At 38.9% G+C, this 20695-nt stretch overlaps 1 protein-coding gene across 2 annotated transcripts in view; it reads right to left on the bottom strand.

The window, feature by feature from the left end:
• The window catches only part of UMPS (uridine monophosphate synthetase), a 32044-nt gene extending 11349 nt beyond the window's left edge, over positions 1-20695 (bottom strand). Inside the window, exons 1-5 of one of the 2 annotated variants that reach the window (XM_039253049.1) lie at positions 20488-20695; positions 10434-10587; positions 7978-8649; positions 5304-5479; positions 3435-3549 (exon numbers count right to left, since the gene is read on the bottom strand). In XM_039253049.1, the coding sequence (XP_039108980.1) occupies positions 3435-3549; positions 5304-5479; positions 7978-8649; positions 10434-10587; positions 20488-20643 (1273 nt within the window). In that variant the 5' untranslated portion in view covers positions 20644-20695. Of the gene's footprint in view, positions 1-3434; positions 3550-5303; positions 5480-7977; positions 8650-10433; positions 10588-19160; positions 19228-20487 lie in introns of those variants that run through there. The other variant, XM_039253050.1, reaches the window with a different exon arrangement.

Raw genomic sequence — 20695 nt, 5'->3', positions numbered from 1 at the left:
TGTCCCAAAGGGAAGGATCGAAGCACCTAGATTCAGGCTGATTGGAAGCCAGACCCTCAGGCAGCAGCTTTTAAAATTAAATACGTAGGGGCGCCTGGGTGGCTCAGTCAGTTAAACATCTGACTTTGGCTCAGGTCATGACCTTGCAGTTTTTGAGTTCCAGCCCCATATAGGGTTATGTGCTGATAGTTTGGATGGAGCCTGCCTCCCTCCCTGCCCCTCCCCCACTCACAATTTCTCTCTCAAAATAAACATTAAAAATTTTTTTTAAATCAAATATATATAGTTCTGTGAGACCACAAGCATAGGCACCACTGGCCACCAGAACCAAGTTATTCTAAGGTGCTTCCTGGGTTGCAACAGCAAAATTCAGGGCTCCAGAAGAATGTCTACACTCTATTTCTAGGAGATACTGGCAAGCTATAACAAGGCAGAGGGAGAGTGTAAAGGTAGTGTCTACCAGCCCAAGTTCCCTGAAAACAACTCTGCAGATCCCAGGTATGTTCCAAACCCAGAGCCTTCCCTCAGTCTGAAGCTTAACAACAAGCAAATCCACCTCTTTCACAGAAAGACTGTGGGTGGTAGCCTGCCAGGATTCATCTCTGATTGTTATAGTTCATTGGATGCAGGAACATAAGCTCCTCTGGCCTCCAAAGCCAAGTGAATAAGGGGAACACCTTGGCAGCAGATGTAAAAATTAGGACACCAGCTATGTGTAAAAACTCCCCTCTGGGAGATACTGGTGCTGTGGAGTGTGGTAGGGGGAGAGCATGAAGATGATGCTCACCAGTCTGTCCCTGAGAAGTGTTGTAGTAGGCTCTTAAAAATGTGTGTTAAATTAGGTGCCTGTCCCGTAGGGCAGCACTTTAAGAGACATTTCTAAGATTGCTAGTCTTTTTTTTTTTTTTTTTTCCCTCTCCTTAAAGTAGCTTCACCCTCAATGCAGGGCTTGAACTCAAGACCCTGGGATCAAAACCTGAACTGAGATGAAGAACTGGATGATTAACTGATTCAGGTGCCTCTCAGATCACTAGTCTTATGGATATTAGCCCTCTTTGTTTACAAAACTGTGTCTCTTGGGTGCAGGTCTTAAAAGTTGGGAGTACCTGATGTGCAGTTCAACTCCTTCACTCCTCAGGGAGATGCTCTAAGTTTTGACTTCACCCCTAAATTAGCTTTATGGTGAGACTGAGTCCCAGTCTGAGACCCACTTTGATGTGGTTTTCTTCTCATTTGCCTGATACATGGTCCTTGCTCAGCCAGACATTAGGGTTTTTTCAGAGCAAATGTTCCAGGTAGAGCTGAAGGCTCCATGTGTTCATGGGAGAGGGCAGTTCAGGATCTTCCTACATCACCATTTTGAACCAGAGGCCCCCAGAGCCCCGCATTTTCCTTTTTAAATTCTGTTGTTCTTGAACTCTTCTGCTAAATGTTTTTTTTTTTTTTTTTTTTTTTTTTTTTTTTTTTTTTTTTTTTTTTTTTTTTTTTTTTTTTTTTTTTTTTTTTTTTTTTTAATATTCCTAAAAGCCTAGATCCTATCAGTCAAAGAATTATAGGGGCTTACAATGAACATTAACAGTTGACAAGGATAGAGTGCTTACTCCTGTCAAGACATTATGTGAATCATGTAAGATGTCAACATTGTTATTACCCCCATTTTACACTTGACAATGAGACCAAATCTAAATGGAAGGGCCAGGAATCCAAATCTGACTCAAAACACTTAGTGCAAAATTAAAATGTCAAAAGTTGTCTTGCACTAAGGCAGCTGTTACAAAGCTGGGTGAGTCGTTCCGCTGCAGCCTGCTCTGTTGTGCAATCTGTACTGTCAAACTTGGGAAATGGCAATAGGAAACCCCCAGTACTCTTTAACCCTAGAGATTCAGCCACCATTCATTTACATAGCTGAATTTTCATCAGCCTTGGAGTTCTCTCCCTGATTTCTGTAATGTTTTCTGCTTAAAGTACACAATTAAAAGCCACCAAATCCCAAAAAGGTGGTACCTTCCTTAAATATGGTAAAAGTAATTACCCTTGACGGTTAATCCCCTAACGGGAATTCTAGCATTTCAGTGTTTAAAGAGAAAACCAATATTTACCAAACTCATACCTCCAATCATTATGTTCTCAGTATTATCATCCCAGTCACAGAAATACCAACCCTTTCAACTGTTCTTATACAGCATATGGTTCCTTCAACATTTGTACGAGTATTTACAGACCATTTATGAAGCATAGGAGCATTGTGCTGGAGGATATGCAATCTTCAGAAAGAGTTCTCATCCTCAAGGAGGTTTTAGCCTAGAAGAATATTCCAGAAATACTCCACATGTGCAAAAATATATACAAGGATACTCACTGTTTGTACAACAGTCCAAATCTATCAACAGGGGAAATGGTTAAACAATTTTAGCCCAGTTATAACTAGGAAACACTATGTAGTTGTTAAAAGGTTAACTCTGGATGTGAAAATGTAATATAGCCACATATACAAAAAGCATTCTCCTAAACTCTACCTGTATATGGAAGTATATACAAAGCTAAAGATCTGGAAGGATACATAACACACCAACTGGAGAGTAAAGCTAGACCGGGGAATTCAGGGTGCAATGGAGAGATGAGTATGACTTATATAAGAATGACTAATATAAAATCTACTTTGCTTACAATATTTTCACAGGTACCTTTTGAACTCCTGACAAACTCCACTGAGGGGTGACATGCTAAATAATTTTGCTAACTACTGTTCACAGTTCCTAACTCCAACTTCTTAAGAGACAGAAAATAGGATAGAATGAACTCTCCCCACCTGTGATAAGCAAACTTTCTTGGACAATAATCAATTCAGGAAAACTGTTTCTAGGTCATCATTTCTTCCCCATTCAAAACAAAAGCCACTTTACTGAGTCCCATAGGACATTTAAAAAATGCATATTTTTCAATCCACATTACTCCCTTCACTACAGACCATATTTGTCTACTTTTTGCAGACTGCTGAAAGTTTGGGAGACTAGAAAGAACAATCTATCTCCACACTCAGAAGGCACAATAGGCATTAACACGTCAACAGTTCTGCAAGTCCTCAAAGAAAGAAATGTTGGATTTTGTTAGCTTAGAGCATTCTTCCTTGATCACAGAATACCTTTAACGGCAGCCTATTTAGAACATTAGCTGGGAAAGACTAAACTAAAATTAACACTTTCTAGGCATATATCAACAAAAAGTGGCTTTCTAAATTTTCACCCTAAAAATGAGACTACAAGTTATTTTGCACATCTAGGTCAGTACTCTAGATCAGTATTACCAAGCCAAAGGGCTCATTCATTACTGCTCTGGATGAACAAGGTTTCTCTTTAGCAACTTTGTAATAACACAAAATTTTATTGTGGGTAAAGAAGCATTTTGAAAAAAACATGACCAATAAACAGATTTACCTCCTGCTTCTAACTGAACTCCTGGAGTCAAGTGAAGAAATTCTGGTTTCATGCTTACTCGGGAGCCAGAAATAAAACCAACCACAAATTCAGAATGTTCCTCAGCCATTTCAACCTAAAAGAAATATAATATAGATTATAAGACTACAAGCAAAAACTCAATTCTATTCATGAATAAGAAATGTCTGCTATTTTATACATGTCTTGTCTCACTTGATATTAAACTCAATATATCTACAACAGGTATTGTATGACTCTACATAGAATCTAGTAAGACCCTGAGGTAACCCCTTCTAATCAATCATACCTTAGAACATTACAAAATCCTATACTGTGTGCATCTAAAATCGAGGTGCTGCGTGATCACACTTGAGAACCCACCTACCTCTAGAAAGGATATGTGGAAAGTATTCTAGAATACGTTTATGATGATATGAAACCAAACTGAAGACTAATTCCTACCTACACAGGATACTACTCTACATCCAGATACCCGCCATATTGTCAAGTGCCAAAGAAATCTCATGTACATTTGCCAATAACTGATCTCCAGTTTCTACATCATTTCCTCACATTTCCAGAAGGCTCTTCCATGAGTCTCACACTGTTCCATTCGTGCCACCGAGTATTACCACCTATCAAGCTATGTCTTGTCCTTGAGGCAGACCCAGAATCTCAGTGCCAATTATTAGCACTGATTCATGGACCCTCTGCTATGAGATCTGGGAAATCATATTTAAGTTCAATATAGGGGTGGGGTTAAAACCTGGCCCTAGAGCCATATGATTTCTTCACAGTTCCAGTGTCTGAAATAACATAATAAATTCCCACATAAAAATTAACATTTTATTAAAATTTCTATTACTTATAAAAGTAATAGTCTTTAACATATCTATAAAGGAAGTTTTTTTTTGGGGGGGGGGTGCCTTGGTGGCTCAGTCAGGTAAGTGGCTGACCTTAGCTCAGGTCATGATCTCACAGTTCGTGGGTTCAAGACCTGCATCAGGCTCTGTGATGACAGCTCAGAGCCTGGAGCCTGCTTTGGATTCTGTGGCTCCCTCTCTCTCTGACCCTCCCCCACTCACACTCTCTTTCTCTCTTTCTCAAAAATAAACATTAAACTTTTTTTTTTTTAAATAAAGGGAGCTTTTTAAAATTTCTTCTTTTTTCTTTTGAGAGAGAGCACAAGCAGAGGAGAGGCAGAGAAAGGAGACAGAATCTGAGGGCCCAGGCTCTGAGCTATCAGCACAGAGCCTGATGCGGGGCTCTAACTCACAGAATGTGAGATCATGACCTAAGCAGAAGTCAGATGCTTAACTGAGTCACCCAGGGTGCCCCTTTAAAGGAACTTTTTTTTTGTTTTGTTTTGTTTTTTTTTTTACAAATAGTTTACTGTCAAGTTGGTTTCCATATAACACCCAGTGCTCATCCCCACATAAAGGAACTTTTTAACTAGATAATTATCCATCCCATTTTATTCTGGTGCGCAGGGGTGGGAATCAGGTATTAACATACGGTGTTATAAGAACTTTCAAAAATGGGGGAGTTACTGGAGAAAACAGTATGTCTGAACTCTAGTGTAGAGCATTCCCACACAATACCCATCAACAGCAAAGACTGAAGAAGATAGAAGTATGTCATTTGGGATGCTGTCAGGAGAATGAGAATGTGCATGTCTGTGGGACTTAGGAGATTCTGAGAAACTGCAAGCCTGCAAGAAGCCCTTCAATTTCAACTTACGGCAAAATGAAAACAACTCTATCTTAAAGAGTAGGTAAGGATAGGTAGATAATTTCAGACGTTTTCTTCCCCTGTAACTTCTAGCACAACAGCCTGGGTCCTCTGTCACCACAGCCATCTGTCACTTACCGCTGCTTTCGTGTAGCTGCCTGTAGCCAAGGAGCCAGCAGAGCTCATTTCTGCGATGAGGAGGCACCCCCGGTGCAAAGGCAGGCCTACTTCCCTCAGGCCTCTCACGACCCCTGAACCTGGCACCACATGAGCATTGACCAGATCTGCCCAGGAAGCTATTTTAAAGATACCACCTGAGAAGGTTTAAAAAAAAAAAAAAAAAAAAGGTCAATTTTCAAATAAAAACCACTAACTTTTTGCCCAACCAACTACAGTATGAAATAATCTCACAGTAACATGCTAGTGTCCTAGTGAAGCACTTCAAAAATGCCAGTGCTCATTACTTCCCTCTGTGAAGAACCATTCAGCTGGTAACTAGCTCTTTCTCAAAGAGCCTGAGAAAAGGGTCTTTCAATTTCTGCACTTAGTTTATCAGTAACACTGATTAAGACTGGTTTTCCTTACAGGCTGACTTCAGACCACCAATAAAACCTATGCAATTAGAAGTGGGAGTGCCTGGGTGGCTCAGTCAGCACTTGGTTTTGACTCAGGTCATGATCTCATGGTTCGTGAGATTGAGCCCTGCGTTGGCAGAGCAGACCTTGCTTAGGATTCTCTCTCTGCCCCTCCCCTACTCTCTCTCACACATACAAAATAAACTAAAAAAAAAAACAAACAAAAAAAATGGGACTAGTGAAGATGGGCATTTGAGGTCAAAGACATCAACATTCTGAAATTCTTCAAGATGACAAATTTTCATTCTCGAGGAATTTCACAGCAACTTTACCATCTCTCAAAAGTTCTACCTGTTCCTTAGATTTCTTAATTTCAGCAGGCAACTGTATTCATTTTAAAAGCTGACAGAGATACCCCTAATTAATTTCTGAAAAAACTGTATGCAAACCTGTGAAGTTTGTGTAACTTATATCAGTCAAAAAACTAAGCAATGTTGGGGCGCCTGGGTGGCTTAGTCGGTTAAGCTTCTGACTTTCGCTTAGGTCATGATCTCGCGGTTCGTGGGTTCGAGCCCCGCGTCGGGCTCTGTGCTGACTGCCAGCTCAGAGCCTGGAGCCCGTTTCAGTTTGTGACTCCCTCTCTCTCTGACCCTCCCCTGCTCACGCTGTCTCTCTTTCTCTCCTAGAAATAAATAAAACCTTTAAAAAAAAATTTAAAAAAAAAACTAAGCAATGTGATGCCAGTAAACATCTTTTTTTTTAAGCTGATTTATTTCAAGAGAAAGAGTGTGCAAGCGGGGAGGGGCAAAGAGAGAGGAAGAGTGAGAATTCCAGGCAGGCTCCACACTGTCAGCACAGAGCCCAATGTGGGGCTTGAAACCACAAACTGTAAGTTCATGATCTGAGCTGAAATCAAGAGTCAGACACTTAACCCACTGAGCCACCCATGAGCCCCCTTTTTAAAAAAAATTTTAATGTCTATTTTTGAGAGAGAGAGAGAGAATGAGCAAGGGAGGAGCAGACACAGAGGGAGACACAGAATCCGAAGCAGGCTCCAGGTTCCAATCTGTCAGTACAGAGTCTGACATGGGGCTCAAACCCATGAACTGTAAGATCATAACCTGAAGTTGGACGCTCAACCGACTGAGCCACCCAGGCGCTCCGATACAACATCATAAAGCACAGGAAGCAGTCACAGACAAATCTATCCTAAAGAAATAACTTAAGCATATACATGTATTACTTTAAGAAACACTTAGCTCTACAGATGCAGATAAGCATTAACCTTTTAAAAGATATTTATCTTAGTTAAGCAAAAAAAGCTGTCATATACAATGATAGAAACTTGCATAAAATAATGGATAGAAAATAGTTTTTCTTTCTCAACCACTACCTACCCGGCGTTGAGTTCCTATTTAACAACCAAAAAAGTACACCAACATATCTTTTTTTTGCCAAAGGTAAATGTTACAACTTTACACTTCTATTTCATTGTCTCCTATACCTGCAATTTTCATCTTTCAAATATTTAGGACTCTGTGTGTTCTCCAGCACCAACATCTGCCATTTCTGTCTGCCTAGAACCTGTATCCCCTGCTTCTGGCCTCAGCACACCCATTTTCTATGGGGAAACTACCTTTGACCACACTTTGGTTCAAAAAATTTACAGTTAACAACCTAACATCACCAGAAGTGGGGCATATATACCAAGCTAATGAAGGTACTCTATAACTCATGCCTGAGTGATGACTTTGGGGTAAGGCATGAGGAGTGTGTCTACCTGAGACAGAAGTCAAGAGAGGAGAAAGTACCGCTAAGAAATAGCAAGAAGGCTGGGTGCCTGGGTGGCTTAGTCGGTTAAGCGTCCGACTTTCGCTTAGGTCATGATCTTGCGGTTTGTGGGTTCGAGCCCCGCGTCGGGCTCTGTGCTGACTGCCAGCTCAGAGCCTGGAGCCTGTTTCAGTCTGTGACCCCCTCTCTCTCTGACCCTCCCCTGCTCACGCTGTCTCTCTCTCTCTCTCTCCTAGAAATTAAAAAACAACAACAAAAAAACATTAAAAAAAAGAAATAGCAAGAAGGCAAGTCCAAAGACTTGTACTTGAGCTCCTAGATTCAGCCGTACTTGAGAGACTGCTGTACGGCTGGACTTTCAGTGATGTGAGGCAGTGCATTTCCTTTTGTTCTTCAGGCAGCTGGAGCTAAATACGTATTTTTGTAGAATCCTAAATAATACTTACCTTCGTACTGTTTTTTTACTGTGTTTCCTATATCTGCAAATTTCCGGTCTTCAAATATTAAGAATTCATGTCGTTTTGCCAGAGTTGCTAACTCCTTCATCATATCCAGAGTAAAGTCATTCAAAATGTCTACGTGAGTCTTGAGCATGCAGATGCTGGGTCCCAAAGTATCAGCTAGCTGCAACAGCTCTCTAGCCTCTGAAATATCTGCAGACAGACACAGATTGCTCTCTTTCTTTTGCATAAGCCTGAGGAGCTTTGCTGCAACTGGGTGGATCCTGGGTAGCTCTGCACGTGCACCAAAGCTGAGTTCCCCGGGAGCTTTGTTTACAGAAAGGAGAGAACCATCACGATTCGCTGCTACAAAAACATTCTCCTGAATAAATCTCTTCACTCTCCCGACCATCTCCGCATCAATTTTTTTCTGTCGCTCAAGAATCTCCAGCATTTTGGACAATGTACACACTGAGTGAAGATGGATACCATGTGCCTGCAACTTGTCTTTGCCTCCTTGCTCTCTGTCCAGCAGCACTATGGCGTCAGTGACCTTCAAACCCTCCTTCTGAAGAACTTCAACAGTTTCCAAAACACTAGATCCACTGGTAACGACATCTTCAATGATCAAACAGGTTTCTCCTGGGTTAATAGCTCCTTCTACAAGACGCTTAGTACCTAGAAGAAAAATGATTTCAATTTAAAATGATAGATTCTGGCCAACTCAAGGTGTATCTTGCATTATAAATTTGGCATGTATTTATGAAAAGGTGGATGATCTAAACCTTATTTTCTGATAATTTACTTTAGAGCTATTTAAGCTTTATTTCTGACAAACCTTCAATGAGCCGTGACACCATTTTGTTCATCGTCCCTGTATCTGAAAACTGTCAAAGTTGCATATATAGAATATTTACAGTAAAACTAGTAAATTACTTTATGGTGTAAATAAATACCACTTAACAGGTCTGCGATCAAAATTTCAAATATGGGGTTTCTTAATGCAAGACAACCTAGATCAAGAAAAGTTATGAAATAATAACTGAATACCATCAATGAAATCATTCCTTTTTCCATCAACAAACAAGTTCATTACTCAAGATCAGTCAAATAACTAGCCTTTCAAGGAAATAAATTTAGGAAAAAAATATTCAGCAACGATTTAAATCCATCACTACAACTTCACGAATATACAATGTAATGTGAATGAATGTACTTCTCTACTCCAACCCTCACTATAGATTACTTTCAGATAATCTACAATATGGTAAGTATCTAAGGCTATAGACGTTATAGACTCATTTTATGGTTTCTACTACCAAATTTGTCTTACTTTGAAGCCTAAGAATTGGTGAGCAATTTGCCTAATGTTTGAGTTTTATCACAGGTACCATCCTTGTTCTTCCCCATTCCTTTCCTCCCCTTGAAATGGCAAGCTGAACTGAAACAGCTTAGACTAGAAAATAAGACTATGATACTTACATACATATTTAACAATTGCTGATCTTATTCTAAGAAATATTTTTAAAAACATAGTAAAGAGAAATAACAGTTTCCTTATGGGCAGGATTCATACAGATAAACACTGTGCCATCAAGCAGCAAAAATATTTTGCTTTTTTAAATGGAGAATTTCAAACACTAGACAAAAAAGTATAACAAACACCCATAAATATGTCGCCACTTAACTTATGGTCAATCTTGTTTAAGCTATATCCCCACTCCTTCCCTCCCTCCACAATTTTTAGAAGCAAACTGCAGATATATGATTTTCATCATAAAAATTTTTAGAATGCATCTTGTAAAAGGTAAGGACTCTATTAAAACACTATCACACCAACATAAAACAAAAAGACCTATTAATTCCTTTATGTCATCAAATACGAAAGAATATGAAGTCCGTTCCAATATTTTTAGACTGATTTTATTTTCTTTAGTAATCTCTATACCCAACATGGGGCTCACACTCAGGACCCTACGATCAGAGGCCCCATGTTCTCCCAACTGAGCCAGCCAGGCAGCTGTTGTTTTTAAAGCAAGCTCACATGTATAAAACACACACCTGACAACCTCTTGCCAAGGACTCATGAAAAAAATATCTTCATTTAGATAATTTTATGTGGGATTTCTCTTTATTCAGTTTAAATTATAAACAAACATATTAGGAAAGTACAATCTTCTAGAATATTCTGCTGATAAGGGAAGGATTAGTTAAAAATGTTGGGTTTTATACATGTGGGACAAAAAAACATTTTTTTCACACTGTTAAATCAATATAAAACATTTTGCCCCTAGAATCTAAAGGAAAGGAAGATGATTTACAGTAATTAACTAATTCTAAAGGACCTTCATATGAAGTATATTCAAGGTGACTTCAGTAAAACATCAGTGCCTAGAAGATGAAAAAATTCTACCATTATCAGGTTACATATCAACTTAAAGTTTATACTACTTTTATTTTACCATAATCCTTTGTTTCCTTCCTTCTAATAAGCATTGGAATTTGGTTGGTTGAAGAGATAACTGTAGCCAATGGTAAAGCTGTATAAGGTACTCCACACACAGTGTCAAAATTGATCCCTGCATTTTGGGCAGTTTGGAATAAAATTTCTGCAACCTGCAAGAAAATGAACATATAGACTATATATTATTGTTATCTTAAATGGTATATAAATCATGTTAATATAACATTAAAGACAGTAATAACCCGGGGTGCTTGGGTGGCTCAGTCGGTTAAGCATCTGACTTCGGCTCAGGTCATGATCTCATGGTTCATGGGTTCGAGCCCCACATTGGGCTCTGTGCTGACAGCCAGCTCAGAGCCTGGAGCCTGTTTCGGATTCTGGGTCTCCCTCTCTCTAAAAAAAAAAAAAAAAAAAAAAAAAAAAAAAAAAAAAAAAAAAAAAAGACAGTAATAACCCCATACGGGGTAGCCTCAAACTTGATCAGAAAAATATGTATGTCTTTTTGTTAAATTACCTTTCTGTAAATCCCAGTTTACAAATATAAAAACACAAGCATGAACCCACTTGTCTAGACAACTCGGGGTCTACGCTGAGGGCAACACTGGATGTGTTAGGGAAGGCTATGATGCTGACCTCAAAGACCAAGAAGGGCTCCCAGTCCTCCCAGTTTCCTTGGTAATCCACTATGATTTGACTATCTAAACCTTTCTATAAACCTGCTAGCTACAATTTCTGTCTGAAAGAAGTCTTCAATGAAAAGTTTCAATAAAGAAATTAAGAAAGCAATACTGTTTAATTTGACCAAAAAGAATCAAATACCCAGGGATAAATTTAACCAAGATCAAAGACCTGTACATTGAAAACTGTAAGACAGTAGTGAAAGAAAGTGAAGACAAATAAATGCAATAGTGTTCCTTACTTATGAATTGTCAATGTCCATACTACCCAAAGCAGATATAATGCAATCCCTATTAAAATTCCAATGGTATTTTTTATAGAAATAGAACAAACGATCCTAAAATGTGTATGGAACCTCAAAAGCACCCAAACAATCAAAGCAATCTTAAGAAAGATGAAACCTGGGGCATCTGGGTGGCTCAGTCAGTTAAGTGTCCAGCTTCAGCTCAGGTCATGATCTGGTAGTCCATGAGTTTGAGCCCCGTATCGGGCTCTGTGCTGAAGCTCAGAGCCTGCAGCCTGCTTTGGATTCTTTGTCTCCCTCTCTTATGTCCTTCCCCTGCTTGCATGTTCACTCTCTCTCTGTCATTAACTTGACAATAAACTATTAAAAAAATAATAAAAATAAATAAATAAAATTTTGCAAAAAAAAGAATAAAGAAACATTAAAAATATTTTTTTAAAGAAAATTGAAGCTGAAAACATCATACTCCCTGATTTCAGACTATACTACAAACCTGCTAAGGTAATCAAGAACACAGTATTGGTATAAAAACAGACACACAGATCAATGGAACAGAACAGAGCCCAGAAATAAACCCATTATTATGTGGGCAATTAATTTATGGCAAAAGAGTCAAGATTATACAATGGGAAAAGGATAAATCTCTTAAAAAATGGTGTTGGGAATACCGAACAGCCACATGCAAAATAATAAAAACTGGACCACTCAGACCATACACAAAAATAATACAAAATGGATTAGACTTGAATGTAAGACCTGGAACAATAAAAACTCCTAGAAAAAAAAGAGGTGGTCAGCAACTTGCATTAAGTTTTGGCAATTTTTTTGGATTTGACACCAAAAGCAAAAGCAGACAAGTGGGACTACACCCAACTAAAAAGCTTCTGCATGGTAAAGGAAATCACCAACAAAATGAACAACAACCTACTAAATGGGAGAAAGTATTTGCAGATCATGTATCTGCTATGGGGCTAATATCCAAAATATATAAAGAACTCACTGGGGTGCATGGGTGGCTCAGTCGGTTAAGCGTCTGACTTTGGTTCAGGTCATGCTCTCACAGTCTGTGGGTTCAAGCCCTGCATCAGGCTCTGGACTGACAGGCAGCTCAGAGCCCGGAGCCTGCTTTGGATTCTGTGTCTCTTTCTCTCTCTCTGCCCTCACCCCACTCATGCTCTGTTTCTCTCTGTGTCAATAATAAACATTTAAAAAGTAATAAATATATAAATAAATAAATGACCTCATTTACCTCAACAGCAAAAAAAACAGTCAACCGGATTAAGGCAGAAGGCTCACACACACCTTTTTCTAGAGAATAGTATGGCCAACACATATATGAAAAGATGCTCAGCATCACTAAGCAACAAGGAAATGCAAATCCAAAGCACAATGAGGTACATTTCACACCTGTTAGAATGGCTGTCACCAAAAAGACAAGAATAACAAGTGTCAGCAAGGACGTGAAGAGAAAAGGGAACCCTTGTGTCTTGGTGGTAGGAATGTAATTGGTACAACCACTATGGGAAACAGTTGGGACATTAGAAAAATTAAAAATAGAACTACTGGGGCGCCTGAGTGGCTTAGTTGGTTAAGCGTCCGACTTTCGCTTAGGTCATGATCTCACGGTTCGTGGGTTCGAGCCCCGCGTCGGGCTCTGTGCTGACTGCCAGCTCAGAGCCTGGAGCCTGTTTCAGTCTGTGACTCCCTCTCTCTCTGACCCTCCCCTGCTCACGCTGTCTCTCTCTCTCTCCTAGAAATAAATAAAACATTAAAAAAAATTTAAAAAAAAAAATAGAACTACCATATGATCTAGCAATTTCATTTTGGAGTATTAACCCCAAAACACTAATTTGAAAAGATATATGCACCCTTATGTTTATGGCAGCATTATTTATAATAGCCAAGATATAGAAGCAGCCCAAGTGTCCATCTATAGATGAATGGATTTGGTAATATATACACTTGGAATATTACTCAGACATAAAAAGTAAAATCTTGCCATTCATGATAACACAGATGGGCCTAAAAGGTATGATGCTAAGTGAAATAAGTCAAAGACAAACACCATAGGATTTCACTTATATGTGTTATCTAAAAAATAAAACAACAAACAAAAAAAAGCAGAAACAGACCCACAAACAGAGGAGGAAATGGTTGTTGCCAGGGGGGGAGGAGGGTGGACAGATGAGCAAAATGGGTGAAGAGGGGTAGGAAGTATGGGTTTCCAGTTATGGACTGAATAAATTATGGGAGTTAAAGGTACAGGTAGGGAATAGTGACAGATGGCAGCTACACTTGTGGTGAGCACAGCAGAAAATGGAGTAGTTTAATCACTGTGTTGTACACCTATATTTCAATTAACAAAAACACATCCTCCCAAAACAAAAAAGGAAAGAAAAAGACTCAAAAATATAGAGAACTGGTGGTTACCAGAGGAGAGTGGGGTGGGGGGTGGGGATGTAGGAGAAATAGCTGAAGGGAATTGAGGGTTTAAAATACATGTCACTGGGGGGGCGCCTGGGTGGCTTAGTCGGTTAAGCGTCCGACTTTCGCTTAGGTCATGATCTCGCGGTTCGTGGGTTCGAGCCCCGCGTCAGGCTCTGTGCTGACTGCCAGCTCAGAGCCTGGAGCCTATTTCAGAGTCTTTGTCTCCCTCTCTCTCTCCTAGAAATAAATAAAAATATTAAAAAAAAAAAAATACATGTCACTGGGAAGAAAAGTACAGCATAGAGAATATCATGAATATCATAATAACTTTATACAGTGACAGATATAACTACACTTACTGTGGTGAACATTTCACAATGCATATAACTGTCAAATCACTATGTTTTCTACCTGAAACTAATATGTCAACTAAAACTACAAATTTTTTAAAAAGGAAAAAAAACCCTAAGGACTCCAAAAAAACTATTAGAAAAAGTGAATTCAGTAAAGTTGAAGAATACAAAATCAATATATCTGTCAATATCTGTGGGGTTTCTATAAACAAATGCAGTAGAAAGAGAAATCAAGAAAACAATCCCACTTACAACTTCATCAAAAAGAATTAAATACTTAGGAATAAATTTAACCAAGAGGGTGAAAGACTGGTACACAAAAACTGTAAGACTCTAATGAAAAGAAATTGAAGAGGATACAAATAAAAGATATATTATGCTCATGGATTAGCAATATTAATTCTTGCTAAAAGGTCCATACTCCTCAAAGTGAACTATATATTCAATGAAATCCCCATCAAAATCCCAATAGCATTTTTCACAGAACTAGACCAAATAATCCTAAAATACATGTGGAATCACAAAAGAGACTGAATAGCCAGAGAAATCTTGAGAAAGGAGAACAAAGCTAGAGGCATCACAATCCCAGACTTCAAACTATCCTACAAAGCTAAAGTAACCAGAACAGTAAGGTACTGGCACAAAGATAGATACATAGATCAATGGAACTGAGAGCCTGGAAATAAACCCATTCATATATGATCAGTTAATCTATAACAAAGGAGGAGAGCATATACAGTGGGGCAAAGACAGTCTCTTCACTATATGCTGTTGGGAAAACTGGACAGCAACATGCAAAAGAGCTAAACCAGACCACTTTCTTCCACCATACATAAACTCAAAATGAATTAAAGATCTAAATGTAAGACCTGAAACCATAAAGCTCCTAAAAGAAAACATTGGCAATAAGCTCTTGGACAGGAGTTTTATCAAATTTTTTTTTTAAGCTTTTAAGCAATTTTACACTCAACATAGAGCCCGAACTCACAACCCCAAGATCAAGAGTCACATGTTCTACCAGCTGAGCCAGCCTGGCACCCCCTCCTTTTTTTTTTTTTTTAAAGATTTAATTTTTATGCAATTATTTTTTTGATCTGTCTCTTCAGGCAAGTGCAACCAAAAATAAACAACTGGGAATAAATCAAAATAAAAAGCTTTTGCACAGCGAATAAAACCATCAACAAAGCAAAACGGAAACCTACTGATAGGAGAAGATAACTGCAAACGATATATCCAATAAAAGGTTAATATCCAAAATGTATAAAGAACTTGTACAACACAACACCAACGAAACAAACAATCCAACCTGAAAATGGGCAGACACCCCAAATACACATTTTTTTCAAGGAAGAAATATAGATCATACAGATGGCCAACAGACACATGAAAAGATGCTCAACATTACTAATCATCAGGGAAATGCAAACTAAAACCACAATTAGAGACCACCTCACACCTGTCAGAATGCCTCAATCAAAGAGACAAGAAACAGATGTTGGAGACAATGTGCAGAAAAAGGGAACCCTCATGCAGTGTTGGTAGGAACGTAAAATGGGGCAGCCACTCGGAAAACAGTATGAAAGTTCATCAAAAATTATAAATAGAACTGCTGTACAATCCAGTAATTCCACTTCTGGGTGTTCACCTGAAGAAAATGAAAACAAAAATTTGAAAAGAAAATGCACCCCAACATTATTTACAATAGAGAAGATATGGAAGCAACCTAAGTGTTCACTAGTAGATGGATAAAGAGTGGTACATATGCAAAATGGAATTATTACTTGGCCAGAAAAAAGAATGAAATCTTACCATATGTGATAACACGGATGGACCTAGAGGTTAGTATGCAAAGTGAAGTTAGAGAAAGACAAAACCCATATGATTTCACTTATATATGGAATCTAAAAAGCAAAACAAAACAAAACAGACTCAAATACAGAATATGAACTGTTGGTTGCCAGAGAAGGGGGAAGGCCTGTAGGAAAAACAGGTGAAGGGAATTAAGTGACACAAACTTCCAGTCATAACATAAATAAGTCACAGGGATGTAAAGTACAGCATAGAGAATATAATAAATGATATTTCAATACTTTTGTATGGTGACAGTTGGTAACTACACTATTCATAATGTATATAAATGTGGAATCACTATGCTGCTCACCTGTTACTAACCTAATATTTCTTCTTTTTTTTTAATGTTTATTTTTGAGAGGCAGAGTAAGAGTGTGAGCCAGGGAGTGGCAGAGAGGGAGGGAGACACAGAATCTGAAGCAGGCTCCAGGGCTCGAACTCACGAACTGCAAGATCATGCTCTGAGCCGAAGTCTGCCGCTTAACCGACTGAGCCACGCAGGCGTCCCTACTAACCTAATATTTCAACTTCAATTAGGAAGGAAGAAAATTATGTATGGTGACATATTAACTAGGCTTACTGTGATCACTTAACAATACATGAAAATAGCCAATCATTATGTTGAACACCGGAAACTAATATAATGTATGTCAATTGTACTTAAAAAATCAATTAAGCCCTTTAACACTCGCTTTAGTAATATATTTTAATGTTTGCTTATTTTGAGAGGGAGAGAGCAGGGAAGGGGCAGAGAAGGAGAGAGGGAGAGGGAGAGAGAGACAGAAAGAATCCCAAGCAGGCTCCACACTGTCAGTGCAGAGCCCAAGATCATGACCTAAGTAGATATCAAGAGTTGGACGCTTCACCACCTGGGCCACCCAGGTGTCCATAGTAATCGAACCAGTCTTCTCACACCAAGGCCAAGAAAAGTTAAAATAAGCAAATAGGACTACATCAAGCTAAAAAGCTTTTGCACAGTGAAGGAAATCATCAACACAATGAGAAGGCAATCTACTTAGTGTGAAAAGATATTTGCAAATCATATATCCAATAAGGGGTTAATATCCAAACTATATAAAGAACTTACACAATATAAAAACATTTTTTAAACAGGTACAGAACTTGAATAGACATTTTCCCAAAAACATACAGATGGCCAATGGGCACATGAAAAGAGGGAAAGGCAAATGAAAACCACAACATGTCTGGTTGGCTGTTCTCAAAACACAAGAAATAACAAGTGTTCTTAAGGATGTGAAGAAAAGGGAACCCTCATACACTGTTGGTACAGCCAGTATGGAAAACTGTATGGGGATATCTTAAAAAATTAAAAATAAAAAATATCATATGATCCAGCAATTCCACTTCTAGGTAATTATGTGAAGAAAACAAAAACACCAATTTGAAAAGATACATGCACCCTTATGTTCACTGCAGCATTACTTACAATAGACAAGATGTGGAAGCAGGTTATGTGCCCATCAGTAAATAAATGGATAAAGATGTGGTGTATGTGTATACACACATATATATGATACACACATATACACAATGGATACTGTTCAACGATAAAAAAAGAAAATCTTGCCACTTACAACAACATGGATGGACCCAGAGGGTATTTACTTTCTAAGTAAAATAAATCAACAGAGGAAGAGCAATATCATATGATTTCATTTACATGTGGAATCTAAAAACCAAAATGAATAAACAAAACAAACAGAATCATTGACACAGATAACAAACTAAGTAACTACTGCTTACTAGCTGGGAAGGGTTGGCGGTGCAGGTGAAATACATGAAGGGGATTAAGTGATAAAAAAACTTCCAGTTAATAAATAAGTCATGGAGATGTTAGGTACAGCATAGAATTTAGTGAATAATACTGGGAAAAAAAAAAATGGAAGCTTACATACCAAAATGTTAAAAAAGACAGTTTCATAAATGCAGTGCCTACTGTGTGAAGTACTACTTTATAATATCCTTTTCCACATAAATCACATTTTAATGCTAGAATGCACACTTTCATCCACCTTATTTAAAAAAAAAAAAGCAAACAATCTCTCAAGATCGCATAGTGAACTAGATCAGGTCTTCAAAATTTTTCACACCTATACTTCTGAAGATTTGAAAATTCCGTGAATGTTTTTAAGCTGCTAAAGATGTAATTTCTAGAGTGCTAAAAAATTATGTTTCCCTAGAACTGTTATGTCACTCTTTAAAAAGTGAATACAGGGGCGCCTGGGTGGCTTAGTCGGTTAAACGTCCGACTTTCGCTTAGGTCATGATCTCATGGTTCGTGGGTTCGAGCCCCGCGTCGGGCTCTGTGCTGACTGCCAGCTCAGAGCCTGGAGCCTGTTTCAGTCTGTGACTCCCTCTCTCTCTGACCCTCCCCTGCTCACGCTGTCTCTCTCTCTCTCCTAGAAATAAATAAAACATTAAAATAAATAAATAAATAAATAAAAAGTGAATACAACAGGATGCAAATGCTATAGAGATTTGATACTGAACATCTCCATTTTTAAAAAATAGGAAAACGCTGCACTAGGAAAGGTGGAAACTTTTTACATTTCTGGAACTCATTTTCATTCCACTGTGCACAGAATTTTATTCTAATGTAATTAAGCTTTTACTTGGAAAGCTTTTAGTGATCACTCTATCATATTTCTCCATTAACAAAAATGTATAGAAATTCAAATTTAAAACTGTAAATTAAAAAAATTCCTATGATCTCTTAAGTGTTAAAAACTGTTAACATATTACAATAATTACAATCATGAAATTAACTAAAACATAAATTTGCAAATTTTGATAGAAGCAGAATGGATTATTTTGGAAATATTTCTCTTAGAGGAACGGTACCCCTTCATTTGTTTGTGTATTTACTTAAGTTGAATATTACAACTAGGAAGCTAGAGTTTAGTGTAAATTCTATCAGGTTTTTTTGGGGTGTAAATAATGAGAAATACTGTTCACAGAAATAAGTAGATAGAGAAAGGAGTTCCATTACTGCTAGGTTTCTGAACGTTTTCAATTCCTGAGTTAACCACTAAAAATCACTCACACACACACACACGCACCAAGATCTAGTATCAAAAAGCAATTTTTAGTCATCAACTGACTTGTTAAAACCTAAGCCAATTTTTCATTAGAAGTTTCCCTAGCGATTGACCTTCTAAGGATGGACGAGACAGATGTACCATAGTATATGGATTCTGGATGGCGAGAATAGTCCAACCCACTTCAACCAGCGCTTCAATCCTTTGTATAGGAACCTCAGAAAATAGGGGTCCCACATGGTGAGAATAAACCCTTAGGTGGTGGAGGAAATACAGGTGTCTTCTTGATTAAACCACTGTGACGACGGAAATGTTCTGCATCTGCACTGTCCAACGGGCCACTAGCTACATGTGACTATTTCAATTTTAAAATTCATAACATTCAGTATTCACGTGAGGCTAGTAGCAACTCTAATGGACAGGGCATTCATACCCTTCCACTTGGTGCGGTCAGCAGCTTTGGCTGACAGCTTGTTAGAAGGACAGAACCTCGGGCCCTGCCTCAGATCTACTGAATCCGATTACCCATTTTAACAAAATTCCCAGGTGATTCAAATATACTCAAAAGCTGGTGAAGCAACGTGCTAGAAACCTCTAATTTGGGCAGTTTTTCCTTATACTGACCAAAATAGTGCTTCCACGAAATGCCATCCTTTGGCCTTCATTCTCACTCCTAGCCACAAAGTGCAAAATCGAATCCTCCGTTCTAATTAACAGCCCTCCAAACATTTCAGCAGTTTTGTCCCCACATCTAGTTTTTTCAGGGGCAAATATCGACAGTGCCCCAAACGGGGCTTCCTGATTCTCTTGCAAAGCACGTGTCAAAGCTGGTGGGTCAAGGAACAGGCTGTTCTCTAGATCCTGATAAAATAAACAACTTTTCCTGTTTGTGGGCCCTGCTCCTAGGCTGGCAGGGAAGCAAACCGTCAATGCACGGGCTCTATTTCTACCCAAAGCACACACTGTACCTCTGCTTCATGGCGGGAAAAAGTCTTAAAAACCTCCCTGGTTCCTTTAAGATTAGTCATGCAACCTTTTACATACTCAAAACATAAGATAAAACCTACAACGTTCTGAAATGCCTTTGGTCATGGTGATTTCTAACTACGTACAAAAAAAAAAAAAAAAAAGGTATAAGCCTGCACCAAATGTTCCCTCCCTGGAGCTCTCTCTGTGAAGACTGTGTAGACAGAGCTGCTAACTTGGGCCCAAATAAAATCAATTGAAGAAAGGTTTGTTCATTTTGCATCAACATTCCGCAAGAGCCTAACTAAGTACCTGGCCTCTAGGCTTCTCAGATCGACTCCCCAGGCCGACAGTAGGGTCGGCTGCCTGCTTGGCTTTTTGCTCTCACCCACAGCCCAACTCCTTCACCCTCTCCGCATCCTGGTCCCCATTCCGAGCACCCAGCCCTGTTCTCCCCCTTTCCCCGGCTGGCACCTCACTGAGAAGACGTGGTCGAGACACGATGCCGCGTAGATCGATGTAAACAGGGGAAGAGAGCCCGCTCTTCAGTACGAAGTTCCCAAATTTAAAAGCCTGCACGTCGTACAGACCCGTTACCAATGACTCCAAATCGGCCTCTGCGGCTGCCATGGCCACGCGCTCCCGCTCGGGTTCTAAACTCCGAAGCGCGCCAGGCCTGCGG

The sequence above is a fragment of the Hyaena hyaena genome, unplaced genomic scaffold (assembly GCF_003009895.1).
Source record: "Hyaena hyaena isolate Hyena2069 unplaced genomic scaffold, ASM300989v1 scaffold_434, whole genome shotgun sequence".
Taxonomy (NCBI): domain Eukaryota; kingdom Metazoa; phylum Chordata; class Mammalia; order Carnivora; family Hyaenidae; genus Hyaena; species Hyaena hyaena.
This window is presented reverse-complemented; position numbering and strand designations above follow the sequence as displayed.